Source organism: Corythoichthys intestinalis, chromosome 6 (genome assembly GCF_030265065.1).
Source record: "Corythoichthys intestinalis isolate RoL2023-P3 chromosome 6, ASM3026506v1, whole genome shotgun sequence".
NCBI lineage: Eukaryota > Metazoa > Chordata > Actinopteri > Syngnathiformes > Syngnathidae > Corythoichthys > Corythoichthys intestinalis.
Window position 1 is genome coordinate 58,475,624 of NC_080400.1, and position 26,934 is coordinate 58,502,557.

The 26,934-nt window shown below is 37.1% G+C and overlaps 1 protein-coding gene across 10 annotated transcripts in view; it reads left to right on the plus strand.

Moving 5' to 3' along the window:
- LOC130917327 (unconventional myosin-XVIIIa-like) overlaps positions 1 to 26,934 on the plus strand; it is a 176,664-nt gene that overhangs the window by 58,175 nt on the left and 91,555 nt on the right. For 7 of the 10 annotated variants that reach the window (XM_057838610.1, XM_057838609.1, XM_057838611.1 and 4 more), the window contains exons 5-17: positions 1,538 to 1,600; positions 4,196 to 4,273; positions 8,440 to 8,505; positions 9,071 to 9,158; positions 12,597 to 12,703; positions 13,553 to 13,729; positions 15,022 to 15,232; positions 15,527 to 15,669; positions 15,767 to 15,867; positions 18,968 to 19,031; positions 20,076 to 20,220; positions 24,428 to 24,595; positions 26,258 to 26,348. In XM_057838610.1, coding sequence (XP_057694593.1) covers positions 1,538 to 1,600; positions 4,196 to 4,273; positions 8,440 to 8,505; positions 9,071 to 9,158; positions 12,597 to 12,703; positions 13,553 to 13,729; positions 15,022 to 15,232; positions 15,527 to 15,669; positions 15,767 to 15,867; positions 18,968 to 19,031; positions 20,076 to 20,220; positions 24,428 to 24,595; positions 26,258 to 26,348 — 1,502 coding nt within the window. The remainder of the gene's footprint in view (positions 1 to 1,537; positions 1,601 to 4,195; positions 4,274 to 8,439; positions 8,506 to 9,070; positions 9,159 to 12,596; positions 12,704 to 13,552; positions 13,730 to 15,021; positions 15,233 to 15,526; positions 15,670 to 15,766; positions 15,868 to 18,967; positions 19,032 to 20,075; positions 20,221 to 24,427; positions 24,596 to 26,257; positions 26,349 to 26,934) is intronic. The other 3 variants (XM_057838615.1, XM_057838619.1, XM_057838614.1) reach the window with 2 other exon arrangements.

Consider the following 26,934-nt stretch of genomic DNA (forward strand, 5'->3'; position numbering starts at 1 on the left):
AATGATGGCTGAGATAAATAGCACGCACTGTAAATGACCCTTTTTATATGCATCCTTCCTCAAAGTCGATATAAAAATATCTATTAATTCTTTAAGCTAATTACAAGATAAATACATGGCGTCTGAAAGAAACTTAACTTCATTATTGCTTAATCAATGTGTTGTCTTGAACGCCAGTTTGTCGAGTTACATCAGATTGAAGCAACTCGGGGTACTTTTTAAAAAGATTCCCCCCTCCCCCCCAGATTTTGCGACCAGGATCTCCCAGTTAGAGTGGTGTTATTAGAGTTAGCGTATTAATTCAAGCAAACTGTTTGTTTGTTGTTGGGGCCTACAAGATTACATCACAGTTTATAGCTAATTTATGCAGACACTCTGTGTTTCACATACTTTAAACTGTTTATGTACAGTCATGGACAAAATTCTTGGCACCCCTGGAAATTTTCCAGAAAATACAGCATTTCTCACAGAAATTGATGCAATTACACATTTTCAGTATGGAAGTGTTTATTTCTTGGATGTGCATTGGAAAAACACAAAACAACTGAGGAAAAAAAGTCAAAATTGACACAATTTTAGACAAAACTAGAAAAATAGGCTGGACAAAATTGTTGGCACCCTCACCTCAATATTTGGTTGCACATCATTTGGAAGAAATAACAGAAAGCAATCTCTTCCTATAACCATCAACATGTTTTGTGCACATCTTCTATTGCGAACTGAGCAGGAATGTAGGATGAAGTGTCAGAAAACTGGGTCTGCGTCAGAGGTCATGGGTGATCCAACAGGGCATTGACCCAAAACATACCTCAAATAGCACCAAGAAATGGTTGGAGGCAAAGTGCTGGAGATTTCTGAGGTAGCCATCGACATGTCCGGAGCTAAATCCCATTGAACACCTATGGAGAGATCTTAAAATTGATGTTGCAAAAAGGCACCCTTCAAATCTGAGAGACCTGGAGTTTGCAAAAGAAGAATGGTCCAGAATTCAATCTGAGAGGTGCACGAAACTTGTTTATGGTTATAGGAAGCACTTGCTTTCTGGTATTTCTTCTAAAGGACGTGCAACCAACCAGCCCATTTCTGTGTAAAACTGTGTACATTTTGGCTTTTCTCTTCAACTTTTTTGTGTTTTTCCAATGCAAATTCAAAAAATAAACACATTCATACTGATAACATTTGTAATTGTTTTAATGTCTGGAAGAAGCTGTGTATTTTATGGAAAAATTCCAGAGGTGCCAATAATTTCGTCCATGACTGTATTTTCAGGCAAATGTTTTGAAGCCACGTTTATATGCACTGGGCAAAAATATGAGCACAATACTTTTGTTTTTGCTTGCATTTTTTGTGATCTGGACCTTGATCCACTGTTTCTTCTACATACACGATAGGGAAGAAAAACAAAATGTTTGCGTTCACATTTTTTGTTCCTATTAGCTGATTTAATATTTGATATTTTCATCATTTGCACTGTTTGTCTGTTCAGGTTTTTAGTTTTGGATTGCTTTGAATGAATATTTGACTGTTTGACGTATAGGAGATGCCAATCAGTCACAATGAGGAGGCTCAAAACAGGCTCATGAGGATCTTCGGTGCCCCCGTAATTGCTACTATGCATTTGCATTGTGTGAAGTGTCTTGCATTGTTTTTACTGTATGTACTTTCACATTGTATAGTACACAAACTGACTGCTTTCATAACAAAGGTATTGCATGTTTTTTGTATATGACTCAACACCAACTCACTAGCTTGCGTTGCTATTTAAACTGCAGTTGCCACACTTGATATGCTTGGTTATACGTTTAAATTGAAACAGACAGTAGAAAATGACAGTGTCTGTGACTCTTTCAGCAGTGATTGCTGCATAGTTTGTTCCTATTTGACTAATCCAGGAAATAAAATGATACATGAAAATCACATGAACTCATCAAGAGTTAAAAACAAAAAAATTATTTAAATTGGAAATGGAAACAAAACAAAAAAATGCATAAAAAGCAAATAACCTGAAATTTGAAATATATAGGAAGTTATGAATATGCTGTGGTAAACAATAGCGTTTTTAACACTGATTTTAAGGAGCTAACAGTTTGAGCAGACTTCAGACCTTCAGGTACTTGTTCCAGAGGTGAGGAGCATAGTAACTACATGGTGCCTCACCCCGCTTGGTTCTTGTTCTTGGAACATACAGCAGACTGGTTCCAGATGACAATAGGGGTCTAGATGCTTCATAGGGGGTTAGATCAAACATGTATTTTGGTCCAAGGCCATTACGTGCTTTGTAGACAAGCAGCATTGTTTTATAGTCTACAATTTGACTCACTGGAAGCCAGTGTAACAATTTCATTACGGTTGTAATATGGTCTAGTTTCCTTGTATTTGTAAGGACTCTGTCAGCAGCATTCTGTACCAGTGGCAGCTTCTTGATTGATTAAAAAAAAAAATTTTTTTTTTTAATTAAGACCTGTAAATGTACCGTTGCAATAGTCTAATCTACTAAAAAATGAATACATGGATAAGTTTTTCCATGTCTTATTTCGACAAAAGCCCAATAATTCTGGCTATGTAGTAGTCCTTCTAAACAAATTTGCATATTGTGATAAAGTTCATTATTCTCTGTAATGTACTGATAAACATTAGACCTTCATATATTTTAGATTCATTACACACAACTGAAGTAGTTCAAGCCTTTTATTGTTTTAATATTGATGATTTTGGCAAAAATCATTTAGCATTGCTGATATAATTAATTGAAGGTTGAATTTTTTTGTAGTAAAAAACCCGTTTTTGTATTGGTTGAATGAAATATGCTAATTTTTTGAGATAGGGATTTTTGGTTTTTCTAGACTTTTTTTTGCCAAAATCATCAATATTAAAACAATAAAAGGCTTGAACTATTTCAGTTGTGTGTAATGAATCTAAGATATATGAAAGTCTAATGTTTATCAGTACATTACAGAAAATAATGAACTTTATCACAATATGCAAATTTTTTGAGAAGGACCAGTATATCTATAATTGAGCGTGACATTTTGCCAAGGTGCGTGCTGATTTTTGACCTTTACTTTTATGGCCCCAAAATGATCACATCTATCTTCCCCACATTTAGCTGGAGAAAATTTTGGCACATCCATTCATTGATTTATTCAGGGAGACTAAGGGTATTTATTTAGGGACACTGAACTGTAGATTTGTGTGTCATCTGCATAAGTATAATAGATGTCGTACTGTTCCATGATCTGAGCTAGAGGAAGCATATACATGTGAAATAAAAGTGGTCCGAGAATGGACCCTTCAGGAACCCCACATGTAAATTTGGTTCCTTCAGACTAATGGTTTCCGATTGACACAAAGAAATCCCTATCATGTAAATAAGATGTGAACCACTGACTAACAGTGTCAGTGAGTCCTACACACTGTTCAAATCTACTACATAGTATGTTGTGATCAAACAATAGTAGCAGAACAGATGATTTGCCTGCGTCTTTATTCTGACAAATACCATTTACCGCAAATATCGGACCATAAGGCGCACCTGACTATAAGCTTCCACCCACCAAATTTGACACGAAAACAGCATTTGTTAGTAGATAGCCACACTGGACTATAAGCTGCAGCTGTCCTATTTGTATTATTGGATATATACACCAAAAGATATTAACCGGTAACACTTTATTTGACCGCAGCATCATAAGACTGTTATAAAACCAAATTAACCACCATGAACTATCATTTGGCCAAAACCATTCACTTAGGGGAAACAGTCTACCTCTGCTGCCACCTGATGTCAACACTGTTGTCGTCTAACATGCCTCCTAGCATGCATTGCAGCGCGAGAGATATAAATATGTATATTGTGTGTGATCCTCTTCAAATCTAATGTTTGATCAGTGTTGTGTAGATTTCCTTAATATGGCTATCAACGTTACAGTTTACCTTCATGATTTCATCTCACATTTAATTTCTGTGTCTTCTAATACCCGTATTTGACAAGTGGCATAAATTGATTTCTACTCATACTGTAATGGTAAAGAATTGTAACAGTGTATTTTAAGCCAGATATTTATTTTATTTGATTATGTTGTGCATTCTTTTCACCTAATGTTCTACATTGACCTTGTATTTCTTTCTCTCCTTTGTGTCTCTCCCCTTCAATGGTACTTGCATTCATTGTCTCTGTGGTTGCTTTGTGGCTTAGCTGGAGCCATCAATCAGTGTTTCACCCGCTATCCAATCTGCTGCCCAAGTAGCCTCACAACCCCTAAACGCCATCCAGGTACATGAGCTCTCCAGCTTTTATGAGGGCACCTTACTGAGAGTTGTACTTGAATTGCTAGTCTAAGTCTAAGGCGAGGATTCCTTCTTACTTTTCTTTTGCTTATCTTCAGTAACTTCACATTTGGAATATATACCATTTTTAATTTGCTTTGTTTCGTCACTGATCCAAATGTCAAAGAATGCGTTAATGTACTCTGCATGTTAAAACCACATTTCATTCAATTTCATTGCTGATTCCTATATTTTTTTAGGTATAGAAAAGTAGCTTTCAGTCATGAATCACAAAATAAGCTCCCCCTCCTAATAGTTAGATTATGATACAATCATATGTAGTGATTCTGTTTGTGATTAAGTGGTGTGAAATCTGTGACTGCTTCCAGTCCGCTGTTTTGCGTATCAGTCACTTGTATGGACTTTCTCTTTTAAAAAGGGTGATAGGTAATACATTCATACTAGACATCAGTGGTTTTTGTTTTTTTTTGGCAGCCATTTTAATTTTCGTCTTTTAGACGATAATACCTATTAGTCTTAGTCATATTTTAGTCATTTCAAAATGTTTTTGTCTTCGTCTAGTTTTTGTTGACGAAAACTTGCTGGATGCCAAAAACTGTGTATATATATATATATATATATATATATTAAAAAAAAAAAAAAAGTTGTCGAAGAGTTTAGGAGGGCGCTCGCCGTGAGCAATAGCCTATTCCTAACGTGAACGTGAATGCTATGGTAGTGCTACGAGTTACATTTAGCCCTCAGCACAGACCTTATTAGGCTAAAATAACATTGCATATTTTCTGTTGCTGAGATAAGAAGACAAATCTTACCGTGTGTGTCTCAATACAAGCAGTGAGGAGACTGGAGAGGTCACTAGACTAGTGGTTGGGTTGGGGGGTCGCAGCATGTCACATGAGTGACACAGCCAGGCAGGCTAACGACACATAAAATGTCACACATTGTGAACATGTGACGAAAACTATGGCACATTTTCGTCTCGCTCTCATCTCGTCAGACGAAAAGTGGCATTATTGTTGTTAAGTTTTAGTCTCCCAAGATACATTTTAGGCTCGTTATCGTCTCATCATCGTCAAATATTTTTGTTGGAGTCATCGTTGACGAAAACAACTCTGCTATGCATGCTAATATTTGTTGCACTTATGTCTTAGTGTCTCATACTGTGTTTTAATACACAATTACAATGATTAAAAAAAAAATGGGGGTGGGGGTTGTCCTGTCACATATTTTTGCATGAGTGTTGAGTCAGACTCCCGATCCAATATCTCAGGAATGTATTGAGGGGAAAAATAGCACATCCAAATTGTTTTCCCAATTTTAACTAAGCTAGCCACCATATAAATGGGTTATTAGTGTAAGGAAAAAATTCACAAATCCCATTTTTGCAAATCATTTATGAAGCACAAAATAAGGTTGCAAAGAAATGGTTTCAATATTTTGGTTTTTATAAATAATTGAATGTGATAAATTGAGCTATCTCAATTGTGATTTTCTTGACTTTAGTGCTGTCGCTGGACGTGTTCTCTTTGTTCGGCCAGCTTTGTTTCACTTGTGTAAATGTAAATACAGTATAAAATATATGTATTTCTTAGCAACATACAAATTTTGTTTCTTGGAGCCCTTTCACTATGGAAGACCAGGAGTGCGAAAATTAAATAAATACACAATTAAATAAATTATTAAATGTGTCATTAAAATGCTTCTATTTTTCCATATTTCACTACCATTGACAGTTACTGTATATCCATCAAATCCATTTCAATTCTAAAGGCTGGCATTGAGTGTTTCACTGCCATTGACGGCGAATGAAATCAATTAAGCCTGCACAATATATCTTTTGAACATCGCCACCGTGACGTGCGCTGGCGCAATAGTCCCATCAGAGGACATGTGATTTTTTTTTTTTTTGTTGGTTTTTGAACACCTAAACGTTTGTTTTGCTTTATAAAAGCAGCAAGTGTGCAGATACATGGCCTGGATCCCTTTTATATACAGCAATCTTCATAATTCACAGATGAACCCCCTCAGCCTAGAGAGTTTTCATACAGTGGTATGAAAAAGTATCCGAATCTTTTGGAATTTCTCTTATTTCAGCATAAATTCGCCATCAAATGTGATCTGATCTTTGTGAAAATCACACAGATGGAAAAAAACGTCTGCTTTAACTGAAACCACCCAGACATTTTTAGGTTTTCATATTTTAATGAGGATAGGATGCAAACAATGACAGAAGGGGGAAAACTAAGTAAGTGAACCATCACATTTAATATTTTGTGGCCCCCTCTTTGGCAGCAATACTTCAACCAGACGCTTCCTGTAGCTACAAATCAGTCTGGCACATCGATCAGGACTAATCTTGGCCCATTCTTCTCTACAAAACTGCTGTAGTTCAGTCAGATTCCTGGGTTGTCTGGCATGAATCGCTGTCTTTAGGTCGTGCCACAGCATCTCAATGGGTCTCAAGTCTGGACTTTGACTTGGCCACGCCAGAACATGTATTTTGTTTTTCTGAAACCATTCTGAAGTTGATAAACATCTGTGTTTTGGATCATTGTCTTGTTGCAGCATCCATCCTCTTTTTAGCTGCTACTATCTGACAGACGGCCTCAGGTTTTCCTGAAAAACACTTGAATTAATTCTACCATTAATGATTGCAAGTTGTACAGGCCCTGACGTAGCAAAACAGCCCCAAATTATGATGCTCCATGGTTTACGGTGGGGATGAGGTGTTGATGTTGGTGAGCTGTTCCATTTTCCTCCACACATGATGTTGTGTGTTACTCCCAAACAATTCAACTTTGGTTTTATTAGTCCACAAAATATTTTGCCAAAACTTCTGTGGACTGTCCAAGTGCCTTTCTGCAAACATTAAACGATCAACAATGTTTTTTTTTAGACAGCATTGGCTTCCTCCATGGAGTCCTCCTATAAACACCATTCTTGGCCTTAGTTTTACATATAGCTGATATGTGCACAGAGATATTAGACTGTGCCAGTGATTTCTGTAAGTCTTTAGCAGACACTCTATGGTTCTTTTTTACCTCTCTGAGTATTCTGCACTGAACTCTTGGCGTCATCTTTGGTGGACGGCCACTGCTTGGGAGAGAAGCAACAGTGCCACACTCTCTCCATTTGTAGATAATCTTCTGACTGTCGATTGATGAACATCCAAACTTTTAGAAATGGTTTTGTATCCTTTCTTAGCTTAATACAAATCAACAATCCTTTATCGCAGATCTTCAGACAGCTCTTTTGACTGAGCCATGATGCACATCAGACAATGCTTCTAAACAAGACAATTCTTACCAGGTGTGTATTTTATAGTGGGCAGGTCAGCTTTAAACCACCCATCAGTGATTGGGTACACATCTGACTTAAATTGTTTGGTAAAAATTGGTTTAAATTGGTCTCGTTAGGCACGGGGTTCACTTACTTATTTTTCTCTCTTTCTGTCATTGTTTGCATGCCATCCTCATTAAAATATGTAAACCTATAAATGTTTGGGTGATTTTAGTTAAAGCACTGTTTTTTCATCTGTGTGATTTTGACAAAGATCAGATTACATTTGATGGTCACTATGCAGAAATGTGAGAAATTCCAAAAGGTTCAGCAATCTTCAAAATTCACAGATGAACCCCCTTAGCCTGGATTAAACTGTATTACAGTGTATGAATACAATAATGGTCATGGTGAGTCAATTAAAGCCTTACCGTACCGAGTTATTCAAGTCATCTGATGAAAATCCTTGGGAGTTTTCATAGATATATCGCAAACACACAAAAAGTAGTTTTTTTTCCTAATATCGTTCAGCCAGTCGGACTGGATTGGACATCTATTTACATCAGTAGCAGTCAATGAGTTAATACTTGATCTTTTTTTTTACCCATTTCCGATCCTCTGGATATGACGTGATCGAATCTGGGACATCAGTAAAAATATATTGAAGCAAATATTCCAGAAGTAAGTGGATACAAATAATAGAAATAAATGGATCCTATTTACTTTAAATTCCTTTTTCCAATGTTAGTGGGTAATTTCATTCTACAGATTCAGATGTGACTTTATTTGATACTGTATATATTATGCATGTTGAAATGCTTTCAGAATTCTTTGCTCATATGTAAACTTTGACTTCTTCTTGCTGGCCAAAAGGGATCAGTTGAAGAGGACCCTATAACCCTCCTTCAAGCATCTCATGCTGCTTCTAAGCAGTCCCAGGTCTGACGTGTGCTATGCCTGAGTGTATATTTCAACAAAATAATCACCATTTACTGTGCAGTGCTGTGTTGTATTCACCCTTTTTGCCTGCTGAGTGTAGTTTCTTCATAGTCACCTTTTGATATGAATAACATGTCTATTTCAAAGGGGACATATTATGGAAAATTGACTTTTCAATTGTTTGCACTGTCTATGTATGTCTGCTTTTTTTTTTTAATGTTCTAGCATTACATAAAAATTGATAGCAGAACAATTTATTAGGATATAAGTGAATTGTTTTAAACTGTTAAAAAAAAAAAAGTGTTGTATAGTATGTCTCCTTTACGATTTTGTTTTCCGATTTTTCAAATGCGTTTTTTTTTTTTTTCCCCGGTTTATTGAGTTGTGTCGGATGAATATACATGACTTTTGGTCCATTTGTTTGTATATCCACTGCATGATCCCCTTGAGTAATGGCTGGTGTTGAACTGTCCACTACCAAGTATTACACAAATAAACTAGGGTGACTAAGTTGTCTTGTTTCTATCGTTACCCCTTGTTCACAGTTTGTCTTTTGGTCATTTAGGTCAAGACTGAGGAGCAGATAGCAGCAGAGCAGGCTTGGTATGGCTCTGAGAAAGTCTGGCTGGTCCATAAAGAGGGATTCTCCCTTGGTGAGTTAATACTGCTTGGCTGTATACTACATAAACTTGCACTCACACACATTGCCCTGCAGATTAGGTGAGTCACACTGAAGGCCAATTCTAGTTATTACACAATATATTTTGCCCGATTTTTTCTTCTTTCTTATAAATTATGAATTTAACCAGGGATTCAGAATGATCTTTAGTGTTCAATTACCGTATTTTTCGGACTACAAGTCGCACGTGAGTATAAGTCGCACCAGCCATAAAATGCCCAACGAAGAGAAAAAAAACATATATAAGCCGCACCGGAGTATAAGTCTCATTTTTGGGGGAAATTTACTTTATAAAATCCAACACATAGAACAGCTATGTCATCTTGAAAGGCAATTTGATATAAAAATACAATAGAGAACAACATGCTGAATAAGTGTACAGTGTACAGTGCATGAACAACGAAATGCGAATATACTGTCCTCACCAGGACGCTACGGCTCGGTCCTGGTTATACAGTGAGCTCAACTCCCAAATGACGATGCTGGACGTCCTTATAATTTGCTGAATCTATTTCGTCCTCGATACCAAACAGGTTCACATCAACTTAAATAAATGATAATTAGGTTGTTTTACAGCAATGACATAAACGGTTAGCATGCGTTCGCTATCATTAGCACATCATTCAAACAACCACGCAACTGGCTCTAAGTGTCCGATCGCGGGTGGAAAACATACAACAACAGAAAAGATGATAAACACAGGAGTTGCCTCTGTAGAGATATTTTACAAGCATAAACAATGAACGTAGGTTCGCAACCATGTTTCTCTCTTGCTAACTCACCCACTCACTCAGAGCTGCGTAGCTGTCCGTTGTCTTCTGGCGTGTGAGCGCTCTTCTTCACGTAAACAAGTGCGAGTGCGCACCCACGTGGTCATGAAAGCGCCACAAACTAAAAGGATGCATTTCAAAAACAGCAAAAAAAAAATTAAAAAAAAGTCAATAATGCAATTGAACACACATTGCCAAAGGCAGAACGCGAACGTGGCCATAGCTATTAAGAGTTTTTCAGATAACTATAGCATAAAGAACATGCTAACAAGTTTACCAAACCATTATTGTCACTCCAAAACACCAAAATAACATGTGAAATGATATCATAATGTGTTAATAATTTCACACATAAGTCGCTCCTGAGTATAAGTCGCACCCCCAGCCAAAGTATGAAAAAAAACTGCGACTTATAGTCCAAAAAATACGGTATGTTAGAAACACACATAGAATTTTGTCTCCAGTATGTAAAGCCACTTTAGTATTACAACAAATACTAGACACAATACAATATGGTCCCTCAATTATTGCGGGTGTTACGTTCTAAATACGAGGGTAAGTCAAAAGTTTCGGCACTTTTGTTTTTTTGCTGCAATGATTAACTTGAGTAATTTGATTAGGAAAAAAAGCTTCGAATCCAATTTTGCTGCTTTGAGTATTCGTTTAATGGTTTGTTTTGAAGTGTTTGCATTTAGTTTTATTGATTTGGGTGGATACACTGCCCTCCAGTGGTAACTGTGAATATGATATAACTCGCCTAACACCGCTGAATCCAGTTGCTTACTGCTAAGACCAATATAAGGTTGTCAGTTTTTGTTTGAGCTAATATGATTGTTTATGTATTCGTAATTTAGTTTAGAGGTATATATAGGAGTTTTTTTGTGGAATTTTGTTTTATTTTACTGATCGTTTCATGCTACATTTTATTGCATACATGTTTTTTTATTTACCTATAATGATACCCAAAAGGATCTATGCATTTTATTTGTCTTTGATGAGTTTCGGAATGTAAATTCTGCCATCAGCTTTCGCCGTGGGTCACGTTCTCTGTTCCTTCATTTGATATATGACAGAAAACACTCAGGTGACTTGAAGTTCCGCTCTGAGACCCCCAATCTGGCCAAATTTCAAAATTGTCCTATATGCATGTGTGATACATCATTGGAAAGCTTAAAATCTCAATTTTTTCGGGGGAGAAAAAATTTGAGCAGGAGGGCATTTAAAAAAAAAAAAAGAATTTAAGCAGCAAAACCCTAACTGGAGGTGAGAGCAAACGAGACCATAATTAATGATGCCATGATTTTAAGGAGATATTATCACGTACTTACCTCTTTTCGATCCAAAAACTCCATGTAACATGTATCACCGAGTGTCAAGACACAGCTGTGAATGGTCACAGCCGGATTTTTGGGGGATTTTATGGGTGAAACACGGTAATATAACAAGGGTCGCAATGCAGAAATCGCATCACAAGGAGTGGTCAAGATTTTCATTTTCATATATTTACCCTTTTAAACGTTTTTTTTCTTTTTTCTTTGTTTGGATCGATTATTTATCTACTAACATATCCGGGAAAACGCTACAGTAACAACAAAAAAAATGCAATTAAGCGATAGTTATGAGGTAGATATCCGTGACTTATTTACAGATACCAATTTTTTTCATTGTGACATAATTTGTTTCAAATTTTAAAATATGCGAATGAATACTTTTTTAAAGTTGCTTTTTTTTCACGAAATATTAGACATTAATTAATTCTAAGCTAAAAATGACGGACATTTTGAATAATAAATATAATTACTTCTTTTTATGGCTAGGTTGAAACAAAAGCGGTTGCGCGACGTCTGTAAACGGGGGTTTCCAGGGTAAAACGGACAAATTAAAAATATTTCGGGGGCTTAATGCGCCATGATCTGCTATGGCAGCATATAGAAATATTGTTCTATCAAACACATCAGTTCTTTTGGCTTAAAATACAGCAGTTTCTTTTAAAGAGGGGTGCAAGAGCAGAAACTGCTTTTTCAGCCTTTTCTGTGTTTTCCGCCATATTCATGTTTACAGTATTATTCATTGTAACGTTAAATTTAAATGATTTGATGATCGTCACTGTTGCAGGTACATGTAAGCTTTAACATGATGTAGAAATGTTCCATATATCTGCATTTTGATACGGAAAACGAAGTGCAGTTGTGATTTTGTATGCTCGCACTATAGCCGTAGTTGTTCTGCTGTTCTGATAAAGCATGCTGGTCTGGCAGAACACCGGAATATGTCTGATCTCGACAGTCCTCCTCCGATAATTGAGCCCACATCGTAGAAAGCTTGCTGATTTCCCAGTGATGAGGTCTGGATAAATGTCGCTAAAGGTTTAGCCATATAAACACATGCTGTTGTAGCAAACTAGACTCAATTGTGACTAGAAGATATTTTTACTCTTTAGCCAAATTGACTTAGAGGTTTCATGACCCAGTGCCAATCCTGCAATGGAACACTGACACAATGTGGTTCTTTTGAATCAAACGAATGATCTAACAACCTGCTTACTTCGTTCGGTATGTTGGGTGGCAGCTTCATTGTTATGCAACCAACACAAATGCATGCCGGCTGATGTCTAACTATTGTTTCCTTTACTCCATTGTCAGCAACAGTAGTAAAGACAGATCCTGACTCTCTGGCTGAAGGCAAGGTGAAAATCAAACTCGAGCATGATGGGACAATACTTGATGTGGATGAGGACGATATTGAAAAGGTTAGGATGACAGTCAATTCCTGCCATATCTCTCTGCAATATTTTCCAGCTTTATCGTGATTGATACATTTTTGCAATAGTTTTTGTCATGTATTCTAAGTATACAATGGTCCCTCATGATTGAAGCACAATCCGTTCCACAACCAAGCTCGTAACGTGCAGGTGCTCGGATTATGAATGTATTTTCTCCGCAAGAAATAACTGAATTCCAGTAATAATCTGAAAAAGAAATTAAAAAGTCTGAAAACAATTTAATGTAACATAGTAATTAAGGCTGAAATCTAGGGACATAACGAAAGTGCGAGCCAGCCTGAAATGACAGAAAAGGTTTAATAAAGAAAGTAGATCCTAATTAGTCCTCCTTTCTCAACTGCCATGGCCCCGCCCACTTAAAAATCTTCAAAAGGAAGAAGACGTCACACCAAGAATGAGCTGCAGATTTTTGCAGTCTGCTAGCATGCTAGCCATAGACTTTCTATTCCATTGTTACCTTGTGACCGTCATGTCATTCTGTCAACATGTACTAGCTAGCACAGCGCAAGAAAGCGAGGAATGATCATTGATTCTGTTTCTGATGTCACATTCAGGAATTGCTGATAAAAAAGTGGGCCTTTCCTGATGCTTTGTTTTAGATGGAATAACTATAAAATGGCAAAAGACCCAGATTTGGGTGCCAAAGTTGTTTTCTATACGTGAAATTACATTTGTGCAGAGTAAAATGACTGATAAAAAAATACACAAAAACCATAAAACACCTTAATGAGTGAAATTGTAACTCACTACGTTCATCTCTTACATATATGTAGGAAAGTATGGAGTTGCTTTTCTTAACTGACCTTCTTCTTTCAGGCCAACCCTCCATCATTCGATCGGTCAGAGGATCTGGCTTCACTACTTTATCTTAATGAATCCAGTGTCATGCACTGCTTGAGACAGCGCTATGGAGGAAACCTCATCCATTCATACGCTGGACCCAACATGGTGGTCATAAACCCCATCAGTCCAGCCTCAATGTATTCAGAAAAGGTAACTAAAAAGTTAAAACATGTTCTGTCATCTTAATGGGTTATTTTCTCCCTTGCAACTACGTTTGTTTGGTTGGCTGTAGTAACCACATAGTAATTGGGCTGTTTTCAAATTTACATCTTCTTGTGACCCAAAGTGTTGTAATAATTATAGAGGATGTGTGGATGTGGATGAATATTGAGGATGTGTACAAAAATGTCTAATAAATTTCAAATATAATTCTAGTACTGTACATACCAGGGACGAACTGGGACCTTTTTTCTAGTCTGGACGCTCAGGCATCCATGCCACTGGCTGTCCAGGCCATGTCAGACATGTCTTTAAAATAAACTTAGCTTCAAATAAACAGACTTAAAATAGTAGGCTTTTTTTTTTTTTTTTTGGGGGGGGGGTACAATCTATATTACTTTTATTTCATATATCTTTATTTTATATACAGTCAGTCAGTTATACATATGTGTAGGTATATACACTACAACTCAGAAAATGAGGATATCCTGTCGAATCAGCAGTCTTCCCCATGCATGTTTGAACTCTTCTGAGCCAACCCAAGATTGACATCTTAAAGGCTCAGGACCCTTTTGCAGGTGTTTTGAATGACACGTATGGCAACTGTGTTTAAAAAAAAAAAAAAAAAAAAAAAAAAAGTAAAAAAAATAAGATACATTGGTATGAAAAGTATCTGAAGCTTTTGGAATTTCTGACATTTCTGCATAAAATCCCCATCAAATGTGATCTGATCTTTGTTAAAATCGCACAATGAAAATGCATTGTCTGCTTTAATTAAAACCACACAAACATTTATAGGTTTATTTATTGTAATGAGGATAGTATGCAAACAATAGCAGACACTGTTTTTTCATCTGTGTGATTTTGATAGAGATCCGATCACATTTGATGGTCATTTTATGCAGACATGTGAGAAATTCCAAAAGGTTCAGCTACTTTTTCCTACCACTGTACTGTGAAGTACAATGAGGTGCCGTTTATGAAAAAAAAAAAACGACGGGAGACAAAATGGCGGACAAGACTCAGGCGTAGTAAAGTCGAAATCACTTAAGTCGACTCTGTCGTAACCCTGTAAAGATAGATTGAGAATAATCAAATAAATATCGCATAATGCAATACATCGATCGGAATTTTCAGCTTTTACATATGCTTTGTAGTTTTAAAAAAATCTTCATTCAAATATCCGGAACGTTTCAACAAAAAAAATGACAAAATTTATCATAAAATTGGTTATTTACACTCTTAATACAGATACTGTATGTCTTATTCCTCCTTCCTGTCAGGTGATGCACATGTTTAAGGGATGTCGACGTGAGGACTCTGCTCCTCATATATACTCAGTGGCCCAGTCGGCCTACCGTAATCTTCTTACCACAAGGCAGGACCAGTCTATTGTACTACTAGGAAAGTCTGGTAGTGGCAAAACCACTAACTGCCAGCACCTTGTCCAGTACTTGGTCTCTATTGCTGGCAGCACGGGTAAAATCTTCTCTGGTGAGTGTGTGTTGTATTGATCTGATGTGCAGTAGTGAATACTTGTCCTGTAGTGTCAAGAAACAGAGGTGGGTAGCATAGCCAAATCTTTTACTCAAGTAGGAGTAGTGTTACTTCAAAATAATATTACTTAAGTAAAAGTAGTCATCCCAAAAATGTACTCAAGTAAATGTAACAGTAAATTATGTGACACATTACCCACCTCTGTCAAGAACATAAGCACATTCTGCAAGGATTTACACAGTGTGTGTGCACAGTTTGTTAAAAGATACATTTTATTTCCATTTCATTTAGCTGAGAAGTGGCAGGCTGTCTACACCATCCTTGAGGCTTTTGGTAACACTTCGACCTCTATGAACACCAATGCCAGTCGCTTCTCACATGTAGTTTCGCTTGACTTTGATCAAGCCGGACAGGTGGCGTCTGCATCCATTCAGGTAACAAAGAACACACCTATATCTACTATGCATGAAATAAATATATTTATAAAAAGCAAATTGAAGTAAAGCATCTTCTGCTGGTTTTTCTGTTTAGACAATGCTGCTGGAGAAAATGAGGGTGAGCAGACGGCCAGAGAATGAGTCAACTTTCAACGTTTTCTATTATATGATGGCTGGGGCTGATAACACCCTGAGGTGAATATACACCGACAGTATCTTTGTTTACAAAATACATTTGCGACCACGTACCTACTGTTTTTTTCTCTTGCCAGTGTTTACTCCATATGTTTATCGTATTCTTAATTTGTGACTTTGTTTAAAGACTTCTGACTTTGAAGAAAGAAGTGAAGATTTATTATTCCAATAGCTGGCATTGGCATTATTTTGATAATCCTAGTTGACCTTAAAGGGATCCACGGATAGAAAGACATGTAATTCTTAAAAGATAAATGTTAGTCCGAGTTATATTAACTTGATTATAAAACCCCTCTTAATGATTTAATAAAATTTGCAAAATTTTAAACCAAAAAATTAACGAGTAGGTTGCCATTGTTGTTGACGCCGCAGGGCGATGACGTCACATGGATACACTGTTGGGCCTCCACAGTGTCACTCTTTAAATACATAAACATGTCGTCGGTTCTGCCCTTCCAATTTGAACCCAAGCGGAATATTAATGAGTAGGACAGCCCTGTCGATACTTCACAAAACGAGCAGCAAAAGCAAAATGAACTGGAAAGATTGGATGAGACACGTAGCGTACATGTGTCAAGTTCGGTGGTGACAATGGAGATGTAATCCAGAGCTGTCGTGTGCGTTGCATATCATTAGGGTACACAGTGAAACACAGCAGTTTGATAATTATTTGCAGGTCCCCTGTACATCCCAGTACACGAAAACGTTGCCTCCACCGAGACGTCTAATGACTTCTTACCTTATTTTTGTCACGTAAAAGCGCTGTCCAGGTCAATCATCATCCTGCCGGTGTTCTCAGATTTATCAGATGTTGCTCTCGAAGCTTGCGTCCCGGTGTATAAGTGACTTTGCCTTGGTTTTTTTCCATTTGCCTTCCGCCTTGGTTTTTGGAATCTCTACCATGTGCAGGTATTTGAGTCCATTAATTTTTTTTCCCCCCTTCTCATCGCGGATTCCCTGTTTTTTTTTTTCTTTTGTCTCTCTTGTCATAATCGCGTGGTTTTTTTGTGTGTGTTCAATAAACCTTTGTACGCAATCCCTCTGTATCTGTTGTCTGCTTTGTGGTCAAGCCTCGCTTCCATATTCTCAGACCGTTTGTTGTTTTCTATCTGACGACTTGAGTTGCTGATTGCAGCTATTACAAGTAGATCGATAAACAATACAGATATGATTGATGTAGAAAAAAATAACATGGTCCTTGTGGTGTTTCTTCATTGTTGCCAAAAGTGTGTTCTTGAACGCTCCCTTAATGCAGCGCCAGTGCGGAATGGAATAAAAAGACAATCACGTTTGCTCACAATGTGTCTCACGTGCTTTAAGTACAAATAAAGTACACGACAGTCCTCTTAGATCTCAATGCGCAAAATAAGGCGTCATTATAATATGTTGGGCAGAAAATCATACGAATAGCCATCAATCAAACTTTTCCGTGTCGCTTATTCACCGGGAAGCGAGCTTCAGGATCGACATCTGATAAATCTGAGAACACCGGCAAGATGATCATCGATCTGGACAGCGCTTTTACGTGACAAAAATATGGTAAGATGCCATTACACGTCTCAGTAGAGGCAAACTGCATCAACGTTTTTGTGTGCTGTGATGTATGGGGTATCTGACAAGAATAATCAAACTGATGTGTTTCACTGTATACCCGAATCATATGTAAAGCACACGACAGCTCTGGATGCTAACTATCTCCACAATAATATTGGAATAAATTGGATAGGACAATAGTTTACTGTAAGGATCTGCAAACATTTTTTGACAACAGTCTGTCTGCTCTGTCACTAGAGCAGGAGAGTGCTAGCTGTCACTAGCGAACTTGACACATCTACGATACTCGTCTCATCCTGTTTTTCCTGTTCATTTTGCGTTTGCTGCTCGTTTTGTGAAATATCGACAGGGCTGTCCTACTCATTAATGTTCCGCTTGGGTTCAAATTAGAAGGGCAGAACCGACAACATGTTTATGTAGTTAAAGAATGACACTGTGGAAGTCAGACAGCGTACTCTTGTGATGTCACCGCCGATCAAATTAGTATAACTCCTACTCGGTTATCTTTTAAGAATTACGTGTCTCTCTATCCGTGGTACCCTTTAAAGTGCAAAATAAATAGAAGGAAACGTTAAACTTTGTGTTTTTATTGTTCTAACATTCTTTAATTCATAGTTACTGTGCAAAAATAGTCAACGCGTCCTTTTTTGTTGGGATCAACTGAGGTCACAGTTAAAGTCAGGAAGCACTCGCCAGCCTTTGTAATTTTTTAATAAAATTAAGATATTAACTTTTTTAGTGTTGGATTACACACAGTTAACTGTAAAATATTAACAGTGAACATGCACTCCCAAATAAGATATATAAAATAAAATAAAAAGGGCAAATAGTTCCAAAACTGAAATAGCATCTCTTTAAGTAGTGCAAAAATATTCGTTGTGTTGATTTCTGTAGCCGTAGTGTTAGAGCAAAACAAATATTTCCTCATTTGAAAATATTAAATAATTCACTTTAATAAGCGTTAACAATACTGTATTTGATAGTTTCCGCTCTGTACATTCCTCATAAATTTCTCTAGTAGTGATGACTGATAACTACTTATTCGTCTTTTTTGGATTGCCTTCTTTTTCCTGTAATGTCGGAAATTGGTTTAAGCACATTACCTCTACTGCCCCCTGGAGTAAATAAGGACTAACTGCGCCATGGACTTTTATTTTATTTTTTAACTCAAACGCATTTGCCGTCTGACTGCCTGCACGAACCGTGATGGTACGTGATGAATACAAGCACCGTTACACTCTTAATGCTGAGCTGCTTTCTTGTTTAGTCATTCAAAGATGGCATGCGTGTTAAACTTCTTGGTGTGTCAAATTTATAGGACACTTTCATTGTCACTTTACAGGTATTGTGGATCATTAGATTTTTGAAAAATGGTGTTTTATTTTTATAATTAAGTGCAATTGCATTGACTGGGATTTCACTTAACATAGTGTGTTCTCCAAAACTACAAACCACTCAAAACTAAAAAAAAAAAAAAAAAATCAGAATGTCACTATTCTCTGCTAAAATAGAACTACACATCAAATCTTGGTGCCTTCTCTTCTAGAACTGAGCTACACTTTAACCACCTGGCTGAGAACAGCACTTTTGGAATCATTCCGCAATCAAAGGTAATTCCATCAAGCTTGTTCCTCTGTATTAGATACTAGATTAAAAAAAAAAGAAAAAATCTCTGCATATGAACCAATGCAAAGAGTTGTATGTGTCTGCAGCCTTTTACCGTAATTTCCCGAATATAACGCGCACTTTTTTTCCCCAAAATCAACTTGTAAACTCATGGTGCGCATTATAAACGGGTACATGGATGGAGACAGAAATATATATGTATTACATATATTTATAAACCGATTTTTTTTCATTGACGCGGCCACGTTGTGTTGAAGAAACGTATGCGGCGACCCGTTGCCGACCATTACGGTATATGACGTCACAGTTTTGTTTCGGTAATACTTCACTCTAATCGGCCGAATTATTTCGTCTGTGTTAAATTCTGCTTTTTTCACTCTTCATAAAGCACAGAATTTAGTTTCTTGAACTCATTTGAGTCGACGTTTTTTGCAGCTCCGCAATTCGGACCATAACAAATGTAAGGACACACACTTCCTGTGTCCGTCAACTATATCGGTCCCTCGGGAAACTCAAACCCAAATAACAATAGTTCCTTTTGTTACTGTCGTGTTGACAGCTATGAGCTCTCACGGATTTCCGACTTACGTTCTCACTTTATTTTACCGTATCAATCCATGGAAGAAACATTTATTCATCATGAGGAAACGAGCAAGTTATACAGCAGCCTTTAAAAGAAAAGTCACATCTGTTTTGTTTTCTCCTAGATTCTGGTAAGTTGGAGAAGTTGTCAAATCATATTATTACCGTAAATTTTGTCAGTTTACGGTAATGTTTTGAACTACCAATGTGCTATGCTTGTGCTGTGTTTCACCAGTCAGTAAAATGACATCTCTGTATCTGTACACAAGCTCTGTTTTCTTCTAAAATTAGGGTGCGCGTTATAAACGGGACGGGTACAATAATTTTCCCTAGATTTTACAAGTAAATTTGGGGTGCGCATTATACACGGGTGCGCCTTATATTCGGGAAATTACGGTAGTTTCTATTTGGATGACCAAACTTTGAACTTCTCTTGCCTGACACAGCCCGAGGATAAACAGAGAGCATCGCAGCAGTTTACTAAGCTGCAAGCAGCCATGAAGGTGCTGGGCATTTCTAGCGAAGAGCAGAAAGCTCTCTGGCTCATCCTGGGAGCCATTTACCACTTGGGGGCTGCTGGAGCCACGAAAGGTAAAAACATTTTATTGTTCCTTTAATTTGTTTTGTTGACACATGGCGAGAGTCGCACCACTGTGTTGCATTCCGAGAATGTGACACCACAACATTATGGGTACAAACCGTACAAACGTATACTCAGGCAACGTATTGTTGACATACAGTGATCCCTCGTTTTTCGCAGTTAAAGGGGACCAGAACCCCCAGCGAAAAGTGAAAAATAGGATTTAAATCTATTTAGTTATCACAGTACCTGATACATGTAATCCCCGGTTTACGAACGAGTTCTGTTCCTATGCTAGCAACTTAACCCGAATTTCCGCGTAAATCGGGGCCGAGGGCATCACCGAGCCCGCACTGTTGACAGTTTCTCTGCCTTCTTGAAATGTCAACTTGTGTTCACCCCCGCTTCACAACGTGAAAGTAACCCTCGAAACTAACAAAGTAGCGCTGGAGTGACATCAAACAAGAGAAAGTGGACCGCACATATAGTATAATTAAATACATCGCATCCCAACGTGAAAGTAACCCTCGAAACTAACAAAGTAGCGCTGGCATGACATCAAACAAAGGAAAGCGGACCGCACATATCGTATAATGAAATACCATACATACAAAGCAATTAGTTTTAATAAATAACAAAATTAAATGACAAATGATATACTGTACTTACCATCAATGCTAAGAGGTGATGGACGAGACACTGAGCATTGGTTCCTCCAGTGCAACCAATGCAAAAAGTAAGTGTGGAGCCTTGGCAATACGTTAATTTTTTTCCAATATCGTTCAGGCCCATCCCAAACAGCTATTCAAAGTATATGGTAAAAATTAGTTTAGTTTTATTATCGCAATATATCGCAAACTCCCCAAAAATCGCAATGGTAGTTTTTTCTAATATCGTTCAGGCCTACTCTGGGTATCTACAAAACCCCTGAGTCATGTTTGCCTTGAATGAAGCATTGTCTCTCGCACCTGAAAACGAAACCGTGCGGGTTTTTTTTCATTTTTATTTTTTGATCAATACTTTTTAAAATCCCGCGTTGCAGTGAATCCACGAAACGTGAACCACGAAGTAGCAAGGGATCACTGTATCACTATTTACCTACTGTCTCTTGCCGGAGATGATAATAGAAGATGAAGCATTACATTTTACCTAGGAAATATACAGTATATCAGCATGTGTATAAAATAACTTAAATTGCTAAAATTGTCAAAGAAAAAGTCTTGGTAAAGGACATTTTATACGGCTGGAGTTATCATCAAACTTAATGTGTTTGCATTATGTTGTTACTAACCACTTCTTTTTACTTGCATGTTTGCATGCTGTGCCATGTCAAATGCAGATGGAGATGAAGGTAAAAGGGGCTAAACAATAAATATACTTTTGACTCTTCTATTTCTCACCAGAATCGTTCTCATTTACACTTCTATTCTTTTTGCCATTTCCCTTGGCTCTCAGCTCTTCAGTCATTTCGCCCATTTTGCTGTCTTCCTCTCCTGTTTTTTTTCTTTTTCCAAGCTCATTTGCTTTTTTTGCTGCAATTAGTTTGCATTTTGTTATATGAGAAAATCCTCTGACCTGTACCATGAACCTACTCTCCTCGCCTTTTTTTAGAAATAAGATGTTTCACAGTTTGAACTGAAATATTTCTTACTGGCCCATTAAAAAGACTTTTACAGAGATAAATTAAAACTGTTAAGACCATAAGGACACCAGATTCTCATTCTTCGTGTCAAAGCAGCTGAACAGGACAGGTTGAAAAAAGACTTTTAGAGACACTCTTAACCTTTATATTCAAATATATATACGTGTAAAAAAACAACAACTAAACAAAACAAAAAAAAATAATTTTGCTGAAAAGTAAATGTTTTTTTATTTACCATCAGGTGTTAAAATCGAAGCATAACAGAGTTTTCCGCCATTTTCTTTAGAACTTTTAGCATTTATTTTATTGGATAATACAAATAAAAATAGGTCAATAGAAACTCAATGATAGCCTCTCAAAATCTAAAGATGGCATCAAATCTTCTTTTAAAAATTGGGGTCAGGTTGAATATAAGACCAAAGTGGTCATCTTAGCACCAACGTGAACATCTTCAATTTTTTAAATTTTATTATTCTAAACTTTATTTATATAAATAATCTATATGAATTTATATTTTGAAATGCAGCAGTACTTTTATTTGGTAAGCATGGGAACAAAACATAGTTGTCCTAATTTCCAAATTTGATGAGTGATTGTTCAAAGAACTTGTTTTTTAAATTTAATGGAATCAAATTAAACATGAATGAATAAAAATAATAAAATTGAAAAAAAATAATAACTGAAATTTAGAAAATAATGAATTAGTCCCTGTTCATCAGCAGTCATTAAAATATAAAATAAAATTTATGAACACAACTGGACATATTGTATTGACATCTGTAGAGGGAAAAAAAACAAAGAAAACCCACAAAAACAGGGCAATACGTTTTTTATAGTACTGAATAAATGTCACTAGACTTAGTTATTAATTACACAAATGCACAGCAAATAGGTTACTTACAAGTCATTGGCTGTACCAGACAACAATAGATGTCAAATCCATTTGAGAGGGTTGGAAGTCACAATGATCATGATTTGGTGCCATTGAAAATTTAGACATCTAATCCATTAGTGTCAGCCCTTCCAGTTAAAAAGGATGGGGTCTCTATCACAATCAGCTTGCACCATTAAGTTAGATATACTGTAAAATCCACAATAAATGGTAAGATACCATCATTTTAGGGACGCTTGCTTCAGCATTTTTTCTCCAACTGTACCTCCTTAGACTGGTGTCCAAAAATGATACTGCAAACAGAATCAAAATGTTGAAGCACAAAACATCCCTTCCCTTTTTGGTCGCCAGATAAATTGCTTCGCCATAGAGAGTCATGCTGCGTTATCATACCAACGTTTCATTTCAAGCAGAAAACACAAAGGCCAACAAACCGCACATTAACATTAGCAATGATTATGTGAACACACTGCATGTGTAGTCGACAACCTTATCTCTATTACATACCAATGTACATAACGCTTTAAACGTAAGGGTTTCAAATTGCACCAGGGTTAAAATGGTCCACATGTACATCATTTTAGTGAGGTAGGATAAACAACATATCAGCGCACTGTCAAAAAATGTTTAATTTTATGATGAGTTGATAGCATCGACAAAGACGATTTTGTTCATCCATTTCAGTTATGGACAAACATGTGCACGCGTAAAGTCGCTATCTTTGCCCTGGTCAACGGACCCAGGTGCTATACAACGTGAGCACGAACATGCCAACTTTGTTCATATTCCAAATGTCAATTTATCATACAGGACAATAATATAGGAAAACTCAAAAGTACATCACCTTACAAGGAGAAGTCGTGCAACTTCGGCTTCTGTCCCGAAATGTTTTCCTCCTTTGTTGTCGCCATTGTTCGAAGGCATCTCCTTGTTTTGTTTCTGAATTTCTCATGACTCATTTGGCATTCAGAATGAGATTTATTTTTGCTCTATTGGTTCACAATATTATTAATTTTGACTGTGAACATGGTAGCAACCTTAGTTTACGTAGCCTACAGTGCTGTGGCAACCTGAAGGAAGACAAAGCACTGATCTCATAATTGGCTGATGTTGGCAGGTGGGACATCAGTTTTAAACACAGAACCAAACCAATAACAGCTGAGTATTGACTTTTAAAATGGGAAAATCTCATCTGAAATGTTGAGAAACCTGTTAGAAGTATTTCCAAAAATAATGTTTCTTTACTATTGTAATATTAGGGCTATTTCATGAATAATTGTAGTGCTAATCTTACATATTTCTCCTTGAAATTTTTATTGAATACCATTGCATTAGAGCTACACAATAGTGTCCACTCAGTCAAGAATTAATGTATGAAACACAGTACTTGTATGTAGTAAATAAGCATCAAATTTCCTACTCCATATTTTTTCAATTCGATTTCTTTTCTTCCCAACCTGTTATCACAGCAAATGTGAGCAATGTATACAAGCATTTTTAACTACTATTTGAGCAAACTGTATTTGAAAACCGAGCTGTACTGCTTGGTAAAAAACAAAAACAAACAAACAAACTATAATGCAGTGGAGCAGAAAATATGCTTTTTTTTTCTCCGATTGTTTTTAAGTCCATTTTGTGAATTTTTTGTTATTTTAAATTATCATTTTTATTTTCTATACTTTAGCGGGACGCAGACAATTTGCCCGTCACGAATGGGCCCAGAAGGCAGCATACCTTCTAGGATGCTCCTTGGAGGAGCTGTCTTCTTCAATCTTCAAAAACCAGGCCAAAGGCATGAAACACTCGACCTCGTTTAGAGGAGGACCAGATGAAGCCGGCCAAGGTGATGCAGGTATAAACTCCAATTACCATCTTAGATCTTATTTTGTGTGTTTTTGTTATTCGACCTATTAAGTGCACTTTTTGACACGATACAGTAGTTCTTCAAATAAAAGATATACTTAAATATCTGCAGAAATGCGAGGGGTGTACTCACTTTTGTGATACACTGTATATTAGATTTTCTGTTAATATGATGTAATGGTAGAACAGACCCTACCATTTTTAAGTGAATTATTTTCATTATGTTCAGACTTATATTTATCCCTTTTCACTTGCTGAATGTGCCGGTCCATTTTTTCCCCCTCAAACGCACATTTGATTGGCTGATGACTTGAGCCCCCCTACCCCCCACGCTCCATGCACACAGCCCCGACAGATTCTTGTTGACAACATGCCGCTTCCTCCGTCCCCTTTGAAGAGGAGGTATATTAGAGGTTTTTCCGGCCAGCAGCAGCTACTATTGCAGCCACTGTAACTAATGTAAAAAGACGTCAATGTTGTGGAGGTGGGGGAAACACCAATAAGTTTGCTCCTGATAGTCCGACCTGCATCAGAGTTAGCATAACGTTAAACTGTGTCAAATTGCTAACCTGCAAAACGACTGCGGTCAGGCCAGCCTCCACACGGAACAACAAAGTCAAGCAAGCTGTCCCTCATTTGGATCATTGTTTGCATTATGGTAATGCAACGCGGTGGCTTCAGAGTGCAAGTCTCTTTACTAAAAAACACGGGGAGCTATCCAAGAAAGCATAAGAAAGCCCGCAAACAGTTTGCTGAAGACATGTCCACAAAGCACATGGATTACTGGAACCATGTCCTATGGTCTGATGAGACGGGTGGACTTTCTTGTGTACCGTCTTCAGAACAGGCTTCCTCCTGGGGTGACAGCCATGCACACCAATTTGATGTAGAGTGCGGCGTATGGTCTGAGCAACAGGCAGACCCCCCACCTCTTCAATCTCTGCAGCAATGCGGACAGCACTCCTGTAACGAGTCACATGACATTTTGGAGGGAAAAAGACAAGACAAGCAGTACTCAACTTGGACATTTAGGGATGTACGTAGTTTTTATAGAGTGTACTCACTTTTGTTGCCAGGGGTTTAGATATTAATGGCTATATTTTGAGTTATTTTGAGGGGAAAATAAATTAACTCTATTATGCACACAGACTAATTTTCATTGTGTCAAAGTGTCATTTTGTCAGTGTTGTCTCATGAAAAGATACACTTAAATATCTGCATAAATGCGAGGGGTGTACTCACTTTTGTGATACACTGTATTTGTGTGTCAAGAGGAACAAGCCAGAATGTGGTCGTTAAATAATTTGTTATTTCTATGCCTTAATAAGAAATGCTTATTAATTTCTAAAAAAAAAAAAAAAAAAAAAAAATTTATTCGATTCCATTCATACCTTAACACCGCTGAGGTTGGCAAGAGTATTGTGGTACTTCAATGATGTGTTACATTTTTGCGCTTCAATATTCCGATCCACTCGTTTTGCAGGCCATTTGCTTTTCAAAGTCTATGACAATTAGTCGACAAACTACCCAGGAGCCAAACATCAATTATGCCAGACTCTTTTTGGCTCATGTAGTGCATAAAACATTAAGAGTTAAGAGCATCTTTTGGAAATGGCAGAATGTATATCATAATTTTCTCTTCTCTTATCAGCTTCAAAAGTCACGGCTCTGGAGTGTTTGGAGGCCATGGCATCCGGACTCTACTCTGAGCTCTTCACTCTGGTGATATCCCTTATAAACAGGTTATACTTTTGAATTTCAAATTTAAAGCACACACACCCCTTCTCCTTGCCAGATAAGTGCTTTGCAATAGAGATTCATGCTGCGTTATCATACAGATGTTTAATTTTAATCAGAAAAGAATTAGGTTAACAAACTACATAACATATATTATTTCATTTGGTAATGCATTGATCATCCACCAAGTTGATTTTGTTCCTCCATCCATGGTCAATGGACCCAAATGCTATGCAATGTTAGCACAAAGTCTATTTACCATACAGGAAAGTAATAGTATCGGAAAACTCAGTCGTGCAATGTTGGCAACTCGGTCGTCAAAAGTCATGCAATATTGGTATCTGTCATCAACTGCATTTTCCTTCTCATGTATGCTTATCCTTTATTTTTGTCATGACTCATTTGACATTCACAATGAAATTTTTAGTTTGCTCTATTGTTACACAATTGTTAAATCTGACTGTGAACGTAGTAGCACTCATAGTTTACGTAGTCTTCTGAGCTGTGGAAACCTGAACGAAGATGATCTGATCTCATAATTGGCTGATCTTAGAGGGCGGGACATCAGTTGTAAACATGGAATCAAAACAA